Below are 21,369 nucleotides of genomic sequence, written 5' to 3'. Positions count from 1 at the left end.
CACCCACTGGAACAACCACCACACTTACAGATGGTGAGAACTCTTCACATGCATGTTGTTTCAATGTACCCAGTATGGCATTTTACAAAGGCATGTAGAATGCACTTTATACACACAGAATCTTAAATGCGTATCTGGGACTGAAATAAACAGTGTTCTACTCAGTGTTTTAAATACAAACAGAAAAATGTACCTTAGGCAGTTAGAAGATAAACAAATAAATGCTCAACAGAAGGCATGTGTGGTGCCGTTTCTCAAACTGTGTAATATAAATATAAATATAAAATATATTAACAATACATAGTGACTACCAAATTTGATAATTTATTTCATTTGGTATTGTTATGATTTGTTTTGCTACATTTTGATAAAAAAATCCACACTTCAGAAACAATTCTGCAGATCATGATTTAAGTGTACCTTTGTGACAAATCTTTCAGCTCTACACTGCACACTGTATTTTAAAAAGAACTCTTGATAATTCCAAGAATCCAACACTAGCATATAGGATGTCAGTATTAATCAGAGAGGAGCTCTAATATATGTATAACCTACTTGACCAAGGCAGTATCTGCCATTTTCAGGATGTACTTCAGCTTTCAGGATACTGCTCTCTATATTTTTAGGATGTGTTTGCATTTTTATACATAAAAATAAAGTGACAAACTTCTATTAGCATGAGAGTGAAAATCTAAAAATGTTAGTTTATTTCCTCCTCTTAACTGTAACAAATACTAACAGGCTCTGCTTAGCAGCAAAGACGGGTGTAAAGCAGCAAAATGCATGTTAAAGTGTTTAGTAACTATAAGTGATGAAAGTATAAGGTCCATGAAGGTAGTATGCAAAATGTTAGTACTTCCCCATAATCTTTAATGTGAGAACTCAATGTTTTTTGCTACATTATATTCTGCTTATTCTGATTTTGTCAGAACAGCTCCACTGCTGTCCAGCCCCAAAATCCCAACAACCTGGTTGCTTTTGAGCATCAAAATCTGGCTTTGCCTTTGAGCAGTGGGGGAAATATGACTCCTCTGACCTCCCCCATGTGCTGTAATGCACATTCTGCATGAGTGCTTACAGCCTTCCAGAATTCCGAAATTGGGACCTTAGATATGAATTTCTTGTTCAGCAGGAGCCGATTTGTGTTTTATGGAATCCTATATACTTTGAGCACTGTAAAACAGGGGTAGATAGTTTACCTTCCTGTAACAAATAATCAGTTCTGAAGTTAATGTGTAAAACTCACACAACTTTTAGGTAAAGAAGTGTGTGCTTATCAAAAAACTTTTCAAAAAGCTGTTGTATGTCACTTTGAGGGCTCCAATATTAAGGTTACTTGATGCTACTGCAAAACAAAACTATTTTAAACTGAAGAAATACATTGGGTGGGGAAAGAAGGAATCTTATAAATAGCTGTTCTGTTTTTAGCACAAACCACCTCACTGCTGCAAAAGCAGTTGGAAGGCTGTAATAGACCCCAGTTCAGCATAGTTTCAGTGTTGACTAATTATGATACACATATATTTACCCTGATGTCCTACCACCACATTTAGAATTACAGACCTGCATTTTAACTTCAGAATTTAATTCCGATGTTCTCAGTAATGCATCAGTACTGACATTTATGGGGAAGGAGAGATCTGACCTTAGGCACTGCTGCAATAGCTATACTTAGATTATTACCTATTGAGTAATGGACTCAGACACTGTTAACATCAGAGCACCCAGGAAAACATTATTTTTGGGTAGTTAGCAAGTTGTAAGTACATCTTTAAAAATGTACTTCTAATATAAACACGTTTTGTAAGTACTTCACATAAATTTAGCAACTGCAGAATGCATTAACTGCACAGACAGAATGGAAGTTCAAGCAACACTTCAATAACCGCAAGACTACTTCAAAATTCAAGTTACATTTCCATATTAATTTCCATATTACTTTGCAAATATTATTCATGGTAACGTAATTTTTTTAACAACATGAGAATACATGTCAGAAATAATGCAATATTTTAAAGTGAATCTGCCATTACCCCTCTCAGTACACATCTGGTAAACCACCCAAGTTTGCAGTAAATCAATGTATCAACAAGAAAGGTCTGCCACTTCAGCCGTCTTAGGAAAATCTATTTCCAACAAAAAGTTGACATTCCTTTGAAATACTTCAGACTGCAGTTGTGTTTTCAGCAGTCTTCAATGTCTTGGGACACAAGACAAAAACCTCCTCCAGAGACAAGTGCAGGCTGTAGAGTTGTTGCCAAGATTATGTTCTTTACATATATTCTACTGATCCAAATTTGAGATGGTACTTCAGTAGGCATGTACACTGAAAGCTTACTGATTCAGTGCCACTACTGCAGCTGACAGGATGATGACCTAATCCTGCTGACCATAACAGCCCTTCCTTAAAAATACTATGTAAGAAATGTTAGTATAAACTGCTGTAAAAAAAGAAACCCTTGAAGGCATGCAATTACTTCATACAAATCTATGTAAACACAAATGAGACCTGTCCCAGCAGCAGTCTGTTTCAGTGTGTGGCTCCACACGGGTTGACAGAGGTCTGACAGCCCATGTTATGCCCTGTCACCTGAACCTTGAACAGCGTCCCGTCCGCACACATGCAGAGCTTGAAGCGCAGCCAGTTGCCGTTATTGAACTGCTCCCCGTAAGAAGAACTTGGCAGTCGTGATGGGCTGACCATCACAGTTCCGTTCAGGATGATGCTGTTTTCCTATTTAGAAGAGAAAAAAAAAACAAGTTGTAGAATTTGAACTTCTAATGTAAATAAGGCAGATTGGTTTTGAGAAGGACAAGTTGGTTTAATGGATAAATAACATTTCTAGGATGGCTGTGGAATCAACAATAATAAAAAAAGGTATGTATACATATGTTTAATTTTTAAATTAAAATTATAGCAATATGGATTTCTTTACTATAGTCAGCAATACTTTGCTATTCCAGTGCTGGATCGATATTGAGAAAGACAACAGTAGGGTGACTTCGCAATGTAAAATATGGACATGAAACAGGAACCAGTGTTTGAGTTCATACATGAAATTCATTCACACTTGAAAGTGCATATACCTCTATTTTTATCCTTCTTTTCCATCGTTTCATATATACTGCCATCTTAATCTCCAAAAATCTTAAAGGACTGCTAGTGAGTCTTACAGCAGCAGCACAGAAGGTAATGCTCCAAACTATATGCTTTGCTCTTCTGGCAAAGGTTGCCAACTTGGTTAAGCTTCCAGGGGAGATTAACTCCCTTTGTTATTCATGCCAGTACAGAGGCCAGTAGCTTAGCTTTAACTGCATAGTAGGTTTTTGGTGTCTTAACAGTAAATAAATGTTACCTAAAGCTACTCAACCACTACTTTACAGCAAAGTAATAAACCATCTATTTAAATCCTACTAAATATACTGACTTTTATGCATGAGTAATTTATATAAAATTTGAAACTATATAAAGCTACATCAGTTTACTATCAGCCTATATTTGAAACTAAGCTGTTAAAAAATTGCTTTGATTTGAAATACTTACTGCTTTAAGTTCCATGTTTCCACCCATTCGAAACTCAATTGTCTTGCCTGTGATAAAAACACCTTCATTTCCCCGGACAATGGCACGACCATCAACCTTTATGTTTAGATCACTGGTTGCATTGCTGGTAATCTAAGAACATAACAAAAAAACCCTGTATTACAGATTAGTGAAAATGTGCCACTTGTGTTTGTCTGAGTAACTTTAATTACCTTAATAGTACTGCTATGCAATTGAATGTACTTTTTGCCCTTCTGTGATTAGCTTCTGCATATTTGTTACTTTCCACATTCAATTTCACAACAGGATTACTGAATTTTGGATGGTATGTAAAATTCATTTTTTGTATAAAAATAAAAATTCATATGACAATTTTAGGGGATATACTTGTACCAAATACATGCTTCCTGTTAAAACAGATTATGTAAACTTACCCCTCCATTTTCACTTAGTCTGTTCCTCCTATATTAATAGTTGTGCGTGTTTTTTCTGCAACATGATTTCAAAGGCACACTTAACCCTCTATAAAACCACTCACCCTACTCTACTGTTACACAAACAATGGGCTGTATTCTTATTACTTAAAAAAATAAAAGAGACATACCCTCTCTGTAGATGCCTTTTGTACATTCAAGATTTTAACTCCATTTGGCAGATGAAACTCATGAGTTTCATAGTCAGTGCTGAACAAAGTATTTTGTGTTCGTGGGTCAACAAATTCCATGCCAATATCGCTGGTAATAGAAGTTTTGTCTTTTTCCACACTAAGCTTGGTTGTTCCTTGCTGAAATACAATCTTCAGAAACAAAAATATGAAATTAATGATATTTCAAATGTAACATTTATTAGCAATGTGAGTGTAATTCTCTAGTGTTGCTCACAAACTTCCAATTCATGGCGTAACTTACTGGCTGATTATTCCCAGTGATCACCAAGTCTTCATTCCGTCTCCCTCCTACAGTGCTTTTATATAAGGGATGTATAACACCCATGTCAGACACCTGCTTAAACCGCAACAAGCCACTCTCATGGAATTCCATACTGTCACAACCATTGGGACCAATTCTTATCACTGCCCAGATAACCAGGGTAATCTAAAAGAGAAACACATTTTCAAAGATTATGTAGATTGGTCAGATCTCACTACCAGAATTATTGTATTAATTAGAAGTTTTATTTCAACAATTATTAATGCCAGTATTTAAGTGAGCTTTAAGTGTGTTTACTTTAGTCTATTCCTACTGAAAACATCATAATACATTTAATTATGAAAAGCACTTAAAATTATTTTTAGACTTATTTGAAACAGTAACTAAAATGATTTATATATATATATAAAATATTAAATCAAATCTATAACTACATCTTTTTTCTGTTTAAGGGTAATCACTGACTAAACAAATTTCCTGAACAGTTCAGCTTCGAATATCCTTAACGTTGAACTGCAAGAAGGCACCCTCACACATGGATGTGCAATGATGAAAAATAATTTACTACTTCTCATTGATCAAGCAATAAAAATGTGGTAATTAGAACAGTAAAGCTTTAAAGTGTAGTGGCTGGTTAATTCCAAGTGTTCACATACAGCTCTGTAATGTAAAATATAACCATAGTTTATATGCCATGGATGCTGAATGCATATGTACTAATAACTCTCATGGGGTGACGGTGATAACCGAAATACCCATGCCTGAACTTACACCATTACTTACTTCCATCTAATCTTGCTCAGACTACAAAAGAACTAAAAAGAAAGGAGGAAAATCAGAATCTCCTTCAGTACATTTTAAGTCCTCAGTCATACTGGAAAAGTTTGTTGGTTTTTTTTTCTACTGAACTGTCAGAATGAAATATGACCTAATGTTGCTTACACTATAGCCATTATACTCACAATCAGATTGATGACGGCCAAAATGAAAAGAACAACAATCACACATATGGCCAAGTTGCCTTTCCTGCCTCGTAACCCTGTCTTATGGAGACGGTCTTCATCAATTGGAATGTATCCTGCTTTGAAGTTACTGTTGTGCTCCTTGTTAACATTCCTGCGTTCCACTGCCTTCTCTCGCATAGACTTCTTCACTGGACCATTAGAACTTTGCTGTAACACAAGGCATGGGTTAGCTTTAAAAGGCATGTAAATTGCCTACAATAACACACACATACATATGCAAAATATGTCAGTTGACTAGTGGAATATATTGGATATTGTGTTCAGTATTAGATTTCAGTCTGCTACCCTGCTGTCAGAATACACACTTAGAACCACAGCACCCTCTGCTAACACAATGACTAAATTTAAAATCCAGATACTTTCAGACAATATATGGCTTTATATCTCATTTTTATCATGGCAGATAGGAATTATTAATTACATAGTTACCATTAAAAAACTAAAACAAACCAGCTACCAAGAAATTAATCAAGTTTTTACCTCTCAGGGATGATACAGGACATAATCCTGCAGGTCATCTGCCAATAAACAAGATTTTAGTTCCTTCCATGCTCATGTGTGATAGACTCTGAGTGACTATTCAAAGAGAGTGTGCTGGGTACAGTTTTTTATTAGTTTGACAGCACAAGGTTTGCATTCAACTCCTGTTGTTGTATGCAGGACTGAGAAAGACACTGTGAGGCTTCAAACCTGGCATGATGAACTTGGCCAGAATAGCTTTCACGTAATAATCTGAAGTTATGAGATTGTAAAGGATATCCTGTCAATGTAACAAATTAAAAGAGAAGACTCTTGTACATATTCATAGTGAAAATAAACCTTTAATGTATTTTTGTAGCTGGCCAAAATGTTGTTCCACTTCCCTTGAATAGAACAGTTTGCTATTTAGGGATTCACATCTTCAAAGAAGGAACTTTTGAACGGAATTAAGTTTGTCCACTTGAAATGAATCCTAAAGCTACACCTTAAGTAACTGCACTTGCTCATGTCTACACTAATATAACGATTAGCAATACCGTGTTTTCTTCTGCTGCTGAAGAACTAGTAAGAGAAGGTGTTGAGAAAGGTGCTCGACCTGCGCGCGTTTATGGAGGTTTGGTGCCTGGGAGATGTTCTGTGACCCTGCAGAACTCACACCAGACCCCGCAGGCACCCGCCGCCCCCGGCCCCGTTCAGTGCCGAGCGCCCCGGCCCGCGCGGCGGCGGCCCCTCACCGCCCCAGCGCCAGGCGCCTCACACTCCAGGGCACCGAGTACTGCTGTCCGTCACAGACACACACCCGCCTGCGGGCACGACAGCAGGCTCGAGCCGCCTCCTCCCGGCACGGCCGAGCCCGTCCTGCCCGGACACCGCCGGGCACGGGGCGTCAAGCGCCGCCCGAGCGCTTTTCTCGCCTCCCCGGCCGCAGCGCTCCGAGACCCCAGCCTCGCCCACCGCCGCGAAAATGGCGCCCCCGCCCGAGCACCCCCTCCGCAAGCAGCACCGTGGGCCGGGCCGCCTGCTCCCCGCTCCTCCCCGGCCCCGGCGGGACGGCGCCGCCGCCGCCCCGTGCCCGCGTCCCGCCGCGGACGGACCTGCTCGGGGGCGGCCGCCGCCATCTTCCCCGCCGCCGCTGCGCAGGGGCCGCGGGCGCCCCCTGGTGCCGCTCCGCGGGCCGGCTCCCTGCGGCCCGCGCCCGCTGGCGTTACCCAGCAGCGCCGCCTGGCGGCCGCGGGCCATCGCCGCTGCGTTACCGTGGCACCGCCACCGCCGCGCCGGCCCTCCCGTCACCACCGCGGCTGGAAAGGGCCTCGGGCGCGGCCAAGCCCAGGGCAAGGGGGCCGGACTGCCTCTACCATCTCTGTTACACCTGCGCCGCCCGAGGAGAGCTCCCGGAAGGACAGGAGGGTTAGCGCTGCGCCCCTGCGAGCGAGCTGACATCTGACATCCGACCATGGCTAGGGACTTAAGGAGTCTGGTGGGCTCGAAGAGCGTCCGGGAGCTGCAGGAGAAGCTGGAGAAATGGCAGCGCGACTACGAGGTGGGTCCTGCCGCTGCTCGGGACCGGAGGCAGCGGGCGGCGCTCGGCGTTCCACACGCCGGTTTGAGACACTGCCCCTCACGCGCGCCCGGTTAGCGCAGTTTTAGCACCTTTGAAGCACTCACGGCTTCGGTTTTTTGGCTTTTTGTCCATGACAAGGTCCCCTGAAAAGAAGGGTCGGAGGTTAAAAGTGGGATTTGAGCGATGCTGGCTGCGTTTAGAACAGAAGAGAGCGTTGGAGTAAAAGCGGCCGGTGGAAGGACCGCAGTGGGGTTGCGCTCCGAAGGAATCGGCTGCGGCCCAGGAGCGGGCAGGAGAACGTGAGGGAAAAGGGTGCTGAAAGTGAGAAGGGGTTATCCAGCATCCCAGCTCTTCTGGCTGGGGAAACCTGTTAGAGATGGGAGGCTCCTGCCAGGCAGCACGGCCGCCGTAGGGCTTCAGAAGGGCGAGGGAAGAGTTTCGGGTATGAGGAGAAGTCTGCAGAGGGTAACAGGAAACTGAGTAGGTGAAACAGTGGAAGCAGTAGAGAAGGTGTAAAATTAGGGAAAGATGAGGCGAAGGAACGTAAGAATTAACAGCCGTGACTCTGCTCAGTGGAAAACCTTAAGAGAGTTTTCGTTCCTGCATCCCCAGGTTTCTGCACCTTCAGGGTGCAGGGTGCACAGCAGCTACTGTGTGCTGTGGTTGGTGAGAGAAGAGATGCCGCGTTTTCAGGGGAAATCCCGTATTTTCTTTTACTTCGTGGTTGGACAGGAGTTGCAGTTACATAGCCAGTATAACTTTCTGCAGGATTCACGGCAAAGGACAGTTTTAAGGAGTTTGAGAGTAGCTGGAAAAGCTACTGACACAGTGGAGGTCAGAGGAGGAACCGTGCCATGCATTTCAAAATCTTGTAAATGGATGGTGGAGGTAGACCTTAGGAGGGCTGAGCAGCAGTGGGGGTTGACCTCTCTGTCACAAGTTGGTTGGGAATAGTCTTTCAGGTCTTGGGAAATGAAGATGAACAGTTTCAGGCTGCTGTTGCAGGAAAAGAGGAGCTGGCAGATAGAAACACCATGTTATGTTGCTGTAATGAGCTGGAAAAATGCACTTAGCAGCCGTGTTCTTGTGGAGGTGAGCAGGTTGACTGTGCTCCCCGAGGCCCGAGGAAAGCCTGTTGCAGCAATCAGAACACAGATAGGGGCATGGGGAGGAATTTCAGCTGTTTTGGAAGCTTGTAAAAACCATACGGAGTCATTAAAACTGAAGACCTCGAGGGTTATCTATGTGGAAGGTGATACACAGGTTTCAGATAAGGTAAAAAGTGTGTATTCTCCTGGTAGGTGCAGTAGTATCCTGGACAATTTTCAAAATTTCATTTGCTGAAAGTGATATAGTTTTCCTAGACATAAGGGGTTTTGCCCCTTCAGTAGTATATGCTTCAGTTTGTAATAACTCTTAAAAATCAGGTGAAATTGCATGGAGGCTTCAGGTGATTACTGACAAAGCAAATCAGAGCTTTGTATGTATTATTTCAGCTAAAATGGAAAATCAGATTTTGGACTATGTTTTTAAATCCAACAATCTGCTAGATTATTATTTTAATAACTGTTGGAAGATTTTAACTCAGATTCACAATTTCTATGATTCTTCTTTTAGACATGCTTGTGGTTGCAGCCTCTTTATGATGGAAAAGGAGTACGTTTTCTCAAGTAGTGAATTGACCTGGTGTCTTGTTCATTTGCCTATTAAAAATGTGAACTTTAAAAAACGAGTATTCTAATGGATCCAGTAAGAAAAGGTTGGGAAGATGTAATTATGGCAGGGGGCAGGGGGGGAAATGCCATGATTGTAACAAGAATAACTCTAAGTAAGAAAGCCCACACAGATGTAGTAACGCACATTAATTTTACAGACGAATTCCAGTGGTGAAAATATGGACCGATGCTTTGAAATATTAGACCTGAACAATGAGATTCAGAAGCAGCTCTACTCAATTCTCAGTGAAACATCTCAAAAAGGTAAATCAATGCCTTGTCTAATTACTAATTACACACGTTTCGCATGTGGCATTTTTTCCAACTCTGGCTCTTTCTGTAAGAATTCTCACCATTTCTTAATGTATGTGTTTTCTTAGGTAATCGTCCAACTAAAAGCCTTCACCTGTCAAGCGTAGGTGATGTTTCAGGACGTGTAAACCGCCCTCCGGTGTGTAAGAAACTTATTTTAAGGGAGTAAAACTATGTGAATTTATACCTGCAGAAGAGCTTTAATGATTTTCTGTTAGTATTAGCCTCCCTCTCAGATTTTACTTAATGAAATATTAGTTGCTTGTGGAGACACCTATGGAGATAACCACGCTATTGTGGTGAAATTTGCTTTGTATAAGAATTCTATGTTATTATACAGCTTTCCTTTTCTAGATAAAGATTTCCTGTGTTTACATTTGAAGAGACATCAAAGAAGTATTTATGCCATATCTCATTTAGAAAAAAATAACACTGTGAAAATACATGTGTAAGCTGAAGGTGTGCATGAATTCCATGCATTAATCTGTGAGCTTCTTTTATTTATTTTTTTAAGAAAAAAGGCTAAGAATATCTTAACATTATATTATCTAATGAAGTGTTAAAAAGAAGTGCTCATGCATGTTGTGATACCACCATGCTCCTGCCATGATATTTGGAGTTCATATGTATTTGGTATTTACTGAAGGGGTTGTAACACTAACAGTTTGGCAGAAAAGGCAGAGATATTGAGACTTTCTGTTTTGAAAGAAAATAAGAGAGTTGGCTAATTCAGACTAGGGGAAGATCTTCAAGATCCTGAGATTTGACAGTGATGTTTCCATATTCTTTGCTCAGATCTGCTCTGTCAAAATCTCTCACAATTAAAATAGGGCAAATAAAAAGTGGTATCCCTTAAGAGTCAGAGTCTAGTATAATGCAGGAGTGGGGTTCTGCCAAAAACAGTGTTATTAAACGACAGTACACCAAGCGTACCAGTTACAGATTTGTCGTTGGATGTGATATTCAAATTTAAAGCAAAACCTGTTGCACAATGACTTATTTAATTCCAGTACTATCAGGACATTCTATGGCCTGTTAAAGGCAGCTGCATGTGTAGTAGTGTGCTTTCTGGAATGACAATACTTGCCTCCTGTGTTCTAATAACTTTTTATCTTATTTTATGTACATTAATTCCCAGAAAGTTTACTTCAGTTGGTGATGTAGTCAATCAGAAGTTGACTGAGAAAAACCAACTGTGCAACACATCTGCAAAATGCTTTGTTCTGATGATTCACGCAGTAAATTTGCATATGCAGACCTTCCATAATTTCTACCATGAGATATAAAATAAGTGAATATTTTTTTTTAATATAATTGAATCTTTGTTTGGTGTGCTTGAAAGGTATTGCTTACATCTTGCAGAGAATGCAACTGTTTTTGTTCTCAGTTTCTTTAGAGATGGTTGTTTCTGAAATATTTAGAAATACATCTGCCCATAATGCTATAGTACTTTGCTGAGGGAATCTGTAAGGTGGAACATTCAAGCAGTCTGACTTCATTTCCTGGTAGGATTCAACTGGGCGTGAACTACAGCTGAGAGATTTGACCTGCAATCCAACACATTGTCGACTGCAACAGCTGGAGGACAAACTAACTTCAACTCAGATAGAGATCAACGAGATTGAGCGAGAGTAGGGAAAGAAACTGCAATTCCTTTTGTTTGATTTTTATTTTTCAATAAGCCACATTTTTCCCTTGACATCTATAATTTCTGGCCTAAAACCAGAGTTTAAAAATGCATCTAGGCTCTGTATCGCGTGTGCCTGTATCCAAAGTGGGGTACAAATGATACAGTCACACCCACATTCATAAATTGACTTGGTAGGTTTTGCTTCTGGCAGAGGTGTTGGAAAACATGCCAGTATTCTACATAAAAAGATTTCGTATAGTCCATCACAATCCCATGTGGAGTTACAGTCTATGAAATGTTGAACACTGAGCAAACCCTAAATAAAATATCAATTGAGTAGATATAGTATAACATTTATTAAAGGACTTACAACGTCACAATTAATTATGCAATGTAATTGATACGTAGATATCCAAGGAGATAAAATCCACTGTCATAAGATGGATGAAGATAGTTGGATTTCCAGATAAGTGACTAGGCCTGAACGGTTTTTGCCTAGTTGCATAAAACATATTTTGTCGAGCACTATAATATAAAAATTGGTAAATTGCTTCACATACAAATTTGTGAAGTTATTACCAGTTCCAGGGCCGTTAAAGAGGTAGCTCCAAGTGGCATATAGGTTATCATGCATCGTGTTAGCATGAGAACAATGAATGTTCACAACTCTTGGGTCAGTACATTAAGCGATGTAATTTCATGCCCTTACTAAGTGATTCCAAGAATATCAGTTTGGATTTTCCACATACCTATTTCTAGAGCTCATCTTCCCAAATCTGCTTTTCTTTACCCGTTGTCCTTTATAGTAGAATTCTTTAGTCCTCTTTTACTACTATTCCTGCTAGAAGTCTTTCCTGAAGGAGCTGACTAAGGATAGAACTGAGCAGATATTGTTGTTGGAACTCTTAGCAGATGTTGCTGGCCTTATTACCTGTAGGTGTCTCAGTCAGCCTGCTCCTGAAAAAGATGGAACAGGAATCTTGTCAATTGATAAGTGTTAGAGCTTTCATTAGCTCAGGTCCCCAGAAATCTCACCAGGGTCCTCCAGTAAAAAAAAGGAAAGCTGGAGTGAATACCTTCAAAATAAATAGAAAACATATTTTTTGTTTTTTCCTTCCACTTTTGGTAAGTGGAAAGCTACAGTAATACTGATGTTTGGAGAGAAAGCTGAGATGTTGAGATAGCTTTTAATATTAAGTAAGAGTGAAGGACAGAAGATAAACTTGCTTCACTGGTTGTCTGCCACTCCTTTTGGGGACAGCAGGAGAGGAATTGTTAGGTTTTGCTATGACTTGAATAACATCTGTGATATCCTTTGACTGACTAATATATTACAGCAAGGAAAAGAGCCCAAGAACCTGATAGAAGAAAATACCTAAGTTTTTAATCTGTAGGAAAGAAAACTAAGTTGGCTTAGTTAACATCTTAAACATGAAAAAAAAATTAGTTTATTTTAGACCCAATCATCTGAGCTAGTGTAAGGACACCAAATGTTAAAAATCACCAGTGATTTTTCCTATAGCACAGAGTGCTATATCCACTCTCTTGCCACAATACATTTATACAATTTAAAATAAGATCAAGGCTTTGCTTTGTTTCCCCTGTTTTTAAACTCTTGATTTTTCCTGTATTTCAGCATAAGGAAAGCATGCTGAAATTATTCTGCAAACATGAGGAGCTTGCTCAATAATTTTCCTTTTTTTTCTGCTCCTGTTCGATGATGAGGATTAATTGATAGATAGTTTACATTGATAAGACATCCTGTGACTGACTGTTCTGTGTGATTAAGTCTGAGGGCTTCCCGTCTTGGAGGGTGCAACAACTTGAAGAAATTCCATCACATGTGTGACTGTGACCATCGGCTTCGACATTTGCGGGATGAGATGGCTCTTCTGGATGCCCAAAAGGCTGCTCTCCAGAGAAGGTAGAGACCTTACTCAGAGAAGTCCCTGCATCATAGAAATCGGTCATGTTAGGTAGCATGAATTTACTCCTCCTTTGAAATTGAAGTATAAACAAAAGCTAAGCTTTTTTTACTTTGTTATGAAGGAATATAAACTCTTTCGAAGATTTCTTCTAGTGCCCAAATATTTTATTTTAAAGCAACTATGTTAAGTTTCAGACGAAACAGCATATAATGAAGCTTTACAAAATACATAGAGAGCAACTGTATGGAATAAAAAGAGACTTTTTTGTTGATGAGTCCTCTTATAAAAAGTTCTGCCCTCTAATTGTACAGTGTTTAATTTTCACTTGTTTGACTGCAGCAGTACTCTTCAGCGGTACTGAAAGAGGAATAAATGTCCAAAATATTACTAGCTAAAAGTGTGTTTCCTAGGAACAAAGTACTTGGCTACACATGCTTTAGGAATTACTTTACTTTTACCATTTATGCTTTAGCCCATAAAACATATTGATGAAAATGCCTTCATATTAGACTAACCAGCTGCAGCTTCTTTAATATTATGTTGGCTCAAAATCTCACCTTACCCTCGTAACAATTACATTGACAAATCCTCCTTAGGGAAAAACACCTGGGGATGGTAAAGTGACATGAAGTTTCTTTGCATTTGTGTCTTAGGCTTTCCGGGAGGTGCTCTCCTCCGTGCTGCGTTCCCAAGCCCTGCGTTCCCAAGCCCTGCATTCCCAAGCCCTGCATTTCCAAGCCCTGTGCTCCCAAGCCCTGCATTTCCAAGCCCTGCATTTCCAAGCCCTGCATTTCCGATCACTGTGTTTCCGATCACTGCGCATCCGATCACTGCGCATCCGATCACTGTGATTCCGATCACTGCGATTCCGATCACTGCGATTCCGATCACTGCGCTTCTGATCACTGCGCTTCTGATCACTGCCATCCTGATCACTGCCATCCCGATCACTGCCGTCCCGATCACTGCCATCCCGATCACTGCCATCCTGATCACTGCCATCCCGATCACTGCCATCCCGATCACTGCCATCCCGATCACTGCGTTCCCAAGCCCTGCATTCCCAAGCCCTGCATTTCCAATCACTGCGTTCCCAAGCCCTGCGTTTCCGTGAAGACCTGGTCACCTTGCCAGACCAGGCGGGCGTGTGCTTCGCGTCGAGCCTGCCTCATAGCTCGCTTTAACTTCATTTACGCTAAAGAGCGCTTGGATGCAGAAGCAATTTTGAGACCATACGTCTGTAACATGGAGGTGGTGCAGAGGATAATATACATTGCAGCTGTGGTGAGAAACAAATAGTATTTCTTCTTATTTTACAAGCTAGACATATGTTGTAAAACACTGTGTCTGCATTGGATTAAATTGTGGGTAAATTAGCATTTCTGTTGAGTGCAGAGAAGAAAAGCTTTCTTCCTTTTTTAATTTTGATTTTTCTTCCCCTCACACTTCTACATTGAACTCTCAGTGTAGGGTCCTACCTGACCTATCCCAAGATTGGAACAGGGTCAATAATTTATCATACCAGTACTAAAAGAAAGACTGATTTGGTTTGAAAAGTAGATGATACCTGCAGTGATCAACATTGCCTAAGTTAGAAAAAATTTTTTGGGAATGCTGCATCAAATACTACAACACCACAAAGCTAAAAATCTTTCCATATCATGCTTTCCTTATGCTTGTAGCTATGTGATTTTTTAGTTTTAATTGTCTCCCTTGAAACCACCTAGATACCCCATATTTACCATGAACTCAGTTTGAAGAAAGTCGTTTTCATTTTTTCTTTATTGAATCTTTTTTTTTAATAAAAATGGTATAATGCATACCTGTGTGAGAGAGGCAACATCTCTTAATGTGTGTACTCCCAAGCACATTTAACTTACTGAAGATTTTTTCTTTCAATTGTCATTCAGTTTATACTCTCTGATTCAACCTCTTTTCCCAGCAAACAAAGTGTTCCAGTCTTACAGGTTAGGCTGTGGCACATAAAATACTGCCACATGAAACTCATGATATCTTTGAATGTGATTGCATTGATCATGAGTGTGTGATGGAATCTTGTTAGGTGGGAAGCTTTTCAATCTTCTGCAGATAAATTACACTCAATCAGAGAATTACTTCCTGATGAGTTAACTTTCTCCTTTACAGCAGTGTATTATATTCCTCCTTATTATGATGATAGTGGGTTACATTCATTTTCTCAGACAGCTGATAAAAATTAAATTAAATACAGGTTTCCTGTATTTCACTAAATGTTCTTTATGTTTGCAGGAATCTTTCCATGCAGCAAAAATGGCCTTCTGGAAGGTCAAAGTAAGTGTAAAAGAGACTTTGGCTGTACATCCCTGCGACATAGTTACATCACTTGAAGTTGCTGCCCTGGATTATATAGCTTGCCACAAGGATCTGTATGATATTCGTGCCTGTATCGATGTAAGTCAAGGACAGTGGGGAAGTGACGTGGTGAGCTCTTTCACGAGCTAGTAAATTCAGAACATGTGAACTAGAAATGCACTGTAACCTGAAGGAGAAAAATTTACTGTATGGACTTTGTCTTGTAGCAATTTACTTTCCAGAATAATAATGCTAGGATTAGTATATATATGACTTAGTAATAGCTTGTTTTATTTGTTTATAGCAGCACATTTTTTTCTGAAGCTACTGTTTTCTGAAATAGTTTAGGGCAACATTACTATGAGCATTTTATACTGATTTTTAAATGTAGAAAGCTGAGAGGCATATTTAAAACTGTTAGCAAGTGCAAAGTACTCATATATGTTTATTTTCAGGAAGTCATTTCCTCCATGAACATACACCCAAAGCTTCCATGTCCAGCAGAAGTTGATTACCTTGTGATCAGCTCTTTGATTCGAGAGATATGCAGTTTGGCTTTTTCAATGCAGACACTCATTCCTGCTCTTGATATTGCCGTTGGTGTTGATGGAGAGCTTTTCAATAAGTGCATGTAAGAAATCTTTATATTCAGTCAGACTCTTACCATTAAAGGTTGTGTAGTCTACTTGTTTCCTAATTAATATAAAAGTTTAAGATTGCTAAACTTTAATTTGAGGCAAAAAATCCCTGGCCCGTAGTGAATTAGGTATGTCTTAGTGTATAAATACCAGCATGTACATAAGCGTTAACAATTATTTTTAGTGAGCAGCAGAGCAATTTTCTGAATAAAATTAAGTCTCAAGAGCATATTTAATTTATCATTTAAGAAAAAAATTATCATCAGCTTTCCCTGTTTAGTCTCTATCTGCCTTGTTTTTAAATGTTTTTAAAATTTTTAAAATGTTTGTTCCTCCTTACTGGCCTGTTCTGAAAAGTCATGTTTACTGAGATCTGACAGTTAGTGTTATTACCAGAATCATCAACATGTTTGCTGCAACCTCCAGGCTGTGGCTGCTGCAACATACGAATATTAATGTGCTCCCATCTCTTCTGGTCTAGAGCTGACCAAAACCAAATCTGCCTCTTAAAAATGGGAATTTTGTTTAAGAAAAAGTCACATCATGAGATAATTTTTCTTTTTTCTATAGGGTCAAGCTGCTTTTTTAGCAGGCAGAGAACTGTGGGGTGCTTCCGTGTTGTCTAGAAAATTAATGGGATTGATAGGTCATAAAAAGTTGTTCTCAAAAGCAAAAATCCTTACATCACTAAGGAGGTTTCTAGTAATAATTTAAAATGGAACACAGGTGGTGAAGAGCTTGAGAAGTCAAGGAGAGAAATAGAGAAGTAGACTCTCAACAGGAGAGTTGTACAGGACTACTCAATGATCCTATCCTAATACAGGACAGTTAGCTTTTGACACTCAAAGCTATTGGCTAAATTAAGAGTCACCAAGGCTCACGTATAGTCTTGGGGTGCTTTCTCCACCTACTCGGTGTGTATGGCCTTAAGAAACCACATGTAATATGTTTTGGTGTGCTGCTGTGGGAGACACATACATCTGTCTGTTTGACTATCTATATAAATGTAGCATATGTATATGTTTGCATGTATAGCATGTATATGTAGTACACAGAGATGGAGCAAAACTTGTAGAATTTAAATATCTCTGTTTATTATGTGTGATAGCATTCTATAAAAGGCCAGCCAAACTTCATTTAACCCTATGCCTTGCTTTGTGCCTCTGATTACAACATTGTATTATATAACTTGCTATTGTAATACATGCTGAAGTATAGATGCATGGTTTTTTAAAAATTTCTGTTATTTGGTATTTGTTCTGAGTTTGGATCCATAAAGCCAGATGTGTTATTTAGCCAATATTCCAGGTGTAGAATGGTAGTATATATACTTTTGAATTAATTTTTCATAGCTAAAATGTCACTGTTTCATTATCAATATATGAGGATCTTACCTTAATTGAGTCACCTCATGTCTCATAAGGTACTAGGATGTAACTTTATAGTTTAGTATTTCTGTGAGATCCTTTATAGTGGCTTGTTTTAGCAAGATATTCCAGGAAGAGGGGATGACTGTCTGTCAAATTGCCACTCAGAAGGTTTAGTCTGTCAGTGGACTCAGGGACCCTGGCTTGTATGGGACTTATGCAAAAATTAAGGTCTGCTGGCCTTCTGAAGTGTGAGATGGCTTTATTAGAATGTCTGTCAGTGTAAGTAAACAGTATGTTCTGCTAAGTCTGTATTTCCAAGTCCATATCTTTTACAGGATCACATAAAGAATATGTATTTTTGTGATGTGGAAAGATACTAGATGTGGCTACTTTTTATCAGCACTGATGATTTGAAACTTACTTATGGCACTTCTACGCAGACATTTCTTGTACTGTTTGTTTCAACAGGTACTATCGTAGTTTTGACTCAGATTTCTCAGCTCCCCTTGTGGCCTATCATGTCTGGCCCGCTCTATTGGAAAGGGATGTTGTCATCGTAAAGGGAGAGGTAGTCACTAGAAGAGTGGGTCCGGTACGTATTTTGTTAAAGGAATATGTTAAGTGGATTTCAACAATGTTTTTAAAATTTAAAAAGATAAATTTTTATGTGTTCCCAATATGGGTGGAGTAGTATATAAAATATCAGTTAGGTTCTAGTGTCTCATCCTGTATATAGGATGAATAGTTCAATTTTTCTTAATATATTAATTACGCAGATGTATATTGTTGTCAGAGCCTGTTCTAAGTAGAAAGCTTGGTGTGTTTCCTCTCTGTCCTCAAACCTTGTCTCCAGCATGGCAAGTCTGCTTGCAGACTCTTTCTTTATTAAACCTCTCTCAGAAGAGGTTTGTCAAACTCTTCTCTTGTAGTGTGCTCGCAGATGTCGAATTAGAAGCAGAAGCTGCAGCTGTGGCCGTCGTCTCCTGCCTGGTCAAGTAAGCCTCAGCTGAATGTTTGTAGTGTTAACAGCATCAAGTATTTTAACTAGGAATGTAGGCAGCCTGTTAAAAATGCTGATGTGCCACATGTACATTTTAACACTGGGAACAAATGCCTTTGCTTGCTGTCTTGAATGAGGTGAAGCTGACAGATAGTTATTGCCTAGTATAAATGATCAGTAGAGATACTGTATGAGAAATAGATCATAGTTAAATTCTCAGAAGTATCAACTGTGTATCTTGGAATGCTTTTCCCCTTGCTTTAGTGCCCTTCTGAATAAATAATTGCATAATCTGGAAGTGTTTTAGTCATTTTGGAGTACATATACAACACACAGTTCCTGCCTTCAGGAATTATTAACCTAAATTTACTCCTAATGTAATAAATGCATCAAAGGAGTGAGCAGAAAGGGCAGATGGTACAAATAAGATATGTGAAACTTTAACAGAATTCTGCATATGGTATGGTTACACATTTTAATTATTTCTGTAAAAAATGTATATTTTTCTAATTGTTAGCCCATCTTATTAAATAGACATAGGTTCCCTCAACTTAAAATGTGAATATTGAAAATGTGAGAGTCTTTGGGTAAGGCTCACTTTTTTGTATGTGTGTAGGCTGTGAGAAAAAATGAGAAAGTTGTTGAACTTGACTTTGTAACAGTAGAGCTGCACTTTATATATACATGTGCAAATTTTCAGAATGTTGATGGGTCCCCAGGTGGCTTTCTTGGGTACAGTTCTTTAGCACACCTGATTTTCCTTTTCTGTTTGTGTTGCAGGTGACTCGAAGCCGCAGTCTTTCAACACCAAGGGCCAAGAGTAAGTGGGCATACTGGTTACTAGTGACTCATGGTTTTCACAGTAAGCCCTTGAACAATTGAACAAAGGAACAAAATAACATGTTGAATATCTTTGATTTTTAAAATATTTTCCCAAGTCTTATTTTCAAATTGGGTAGCCCTTTTTTTATGTGTGAAAAAGGCTGAGATTTCTGACTTGGAGGAGAGCATGTTTCTTCACTCTACTTGGACCACTGTCATGGTTTCTCTCTGATGCTTGCCTTCACTGTGGCCAGTGCTGTAGTAAGTAAAACTTGCTTCCTTCTCTACACAAGAGACAGTTTGCTGCTGCACACCTGCTGGTTCCCGCCTTTCAAATTCCAAGGAGATGGTTAATTGGTGACAGTGAAGTGAGGGATTTCAGGCAGTATGAATGTGTGCCTATCTTGAAACCAAACCAACTTAGAGATGTGGAAAATATAGTTGCACTGAAATGTAACTTTTTCTTCCATAGGGCGCTAACTGAACATGTTCCTGTCTGTGCAGTCCATCTGGATTCAACAACTTTGCTGGTGCCTTTTCTCTTCAGAAATACATCCAATCTCTCAATAATGCGAGTGGAAATTGTCATTTCAAATGGAGTTTGTGTTCAGTGAGGTTTTTAGAATTATGGAAGGCTTATTTATAATTTTAGAAACTAAACTCTCTTGATCTAGAAAAAAAAGCGCATGCAGTACAGGAACATTTGGAAAAAATTTGCAAAGCTCTCTGGAACCCATGATGTAATCTTGCAGGTGGGGATAGAATTATCGCATCTAGGATGTTTGCTTTTTTTCCACAGATTCCAAATGATGCAGTTTATCTTGATAGGATGTTTAATATAACATAAATGGTGAATGTTGCAGAATTTTGAGGTTACTTGGAAACAATGTAATTAATTGGTGCTTATTTACAGTTTTAGAAAGTAGCGGTAATCGTGAGTTGTGCCAGTCTCACACAGCAACCTTTTGAATATATCCTTGTGATAAACTGAATTTTCTAGCTACAGTGCAGAAGTTGCACAGAACAGTCATAAACTGCCAATACTCCAGCAATCCCCAGAGCTTTACTGACATTTATGTATGTATTTATGTATGTAAAGGCACGTGTGTCGTTTAGCAAGGCAGTAAATAGTCTTTGTTTAAATACATTTTTACTTAGAAATTATTGTTATAAAAATTTGAGTTTGACACTAGAAGTATTTTGAAGGTGTGCCACTGAGTATTTGTAGGCTTGAAATGTTTGATTGAGGCCTCTTCAGTGTCACACTTAATGGGCTTTCATACCATATTAATAGATCAGTAATTGTGAATACAGTGAGAAAATCCTGTCCAGTTATCTCTTACTTAAAATACAATAAAATTTATTGCATTTTAAATGTAAAAATTGGAGAGACCTGAAAAGCTATAACAATAATAAGATGTGAGATAACATGCCATCCCACTCATACCAGTTGGCTTTCTGAGCCAGAAAGAGATGGCCAGAGCCTGAAGAGTGTGTGCAGGTCAGTGGAGAACAGCTGAAGGAACAGCACCAAAGAATTCCAGCCACTCTAGGCAGAAAGTCAGCTTCACCAGGGGCCTGGCTTAAATCCTCTATTCTAAAAAAAGCAGGTAGGATGGGAAATAAACAGGAGAGAGTAGAGACATGTGCAGGCCTGAAGGGCTATGATCTTATTGGCATCTGAGAAATGGTGGAATGGCTCCTGTGTCTGGAAGGCTGAATGGAAGGGCAAAGGCACGTTATGAAGGAAAGGCAGGGGAGACCAATGGTGTTGCCCTGTCTGTTGACCAGCTGGTGTGCATGGAGTTCTGCCTGGGCATGGATGAAGAGCTGACTGAAAGCTTTTGGGTCACCATGAAAGGGAGGGCAGGAACTGGTGTCATTATTAGTGGGAAACTGCTGCAGCCAGAAAGACTGAGTCAGTGAGGCCTGCTACAGACAGGTAGGAGCAGTCTCAGGCTTGCAAGACCTGGTTGTCATGAGGGACTTCAACCACCCTTATGCCTGTTGAAGGGACAGCACACAGGTCACAGGCAGTTCAGCAGGTTCCAGAAATGCACTGATGATTACTTCCTTCTCTAAGT

General features: G+C 39.6%; 2 protein-coding genes across 3 annotated transcripts; one reads left to right on the top strand and one right to left on the bottom strand.

Annotated features, from left to right (window-relative positions):
- Nucleotides 1-301: 301 nt before the first annotated feature.
- SGCB (sarcoglycan beta) lies at nucleotides 302-7,128 on the bottom strand. The gene is made up of 6 exons (XM_056490758.1): nucleotides 7,073-7,128; nucleotides 5,436-5,645; nucleotides 4,453-4,638; nucleotides 4,149-4,340; nucleotides 3,545-3,676; nucleotides 302-2,734 (listed from the first exon to the last, which is right to left on the bottom strand). The coding sequence occupies exons 1-6, from the start codon at nucleotides 7,094-7,096 to the stop codon at nucleotides 2,531-2,533; spliced, it is 948 nt and encodes a 315-aa protein (XP_056346733.1). The 5' UTR covers nucleotides 7,097-7,128; the 3' UTR covers nucleotides 302-2,530.
- On the top strand, nucleotides 7,110-20,520 carry SPATA18 (spermatogenesis associated 18). 2 transcript variants are annotated; one of them, XM_056490757.1, is made up of 12 exons: nucleotides 7,110-7,518; nucleotides 9,413-9,518; nucleotides 9,635-9,705; nucleotides 11,076-11,197; nucleotides 12,986-13,120; nucleotides 13,778-14,408; nucleotides 15,393-15,554; nucleotides 15,911-16,086; nucleotides 17,932-18,055; nucleotides 18,393-18,458; nucleotides 19,244-19,283; nucleotides 19,758-20,520. In XM_056490757.1, the coding sequence occupies exons 1-12, from the start codon at nucleotides 7,432-7,434 to the stop codon at nucleotides 19,763-19,765; spliced, it is 1,728 nt and encodes a 575-aa protein (XP_056346732.1). In that variant the 5' UTR covers nucleotides 7,110-7,431; the 3' UTR covers nucleotides 19,766-20,520. The 2 variants fall into 2 exon arrangements, with proteins under 2 accessions (XP_056346732.1, XP_056346731.1); XM_056490756.1 differs by lacking the exon at nucleotides 19,758-20,520 and having other exon boundaries at nucleotides 7,185-7,518; nucleotides 19,244-19,347.
- Nucleotides 20,521-21,369: the final 849 nt, after the last annotated feature.

This window comes from Oenanthe melanoleuca, chromosome 4 (assembly GCF_029582105.1).
Source record: "Oenanthe melanoleuca isolate GR-GAL-2019-014 chromosome 4, OMel1.0, whole genome shotgun sequence".
Taxonomy (NCBI): Eukaryota; Metazoa; Chordata; class Aves; order Passeriformes; family Muscicapidae; genus Oenanthe; species Oenanthe melanoleuca.
Note: the sequence above shows the minus strand (reverse complement) of the source record. Positions and strands in the feature narration are given on the sequence as shown.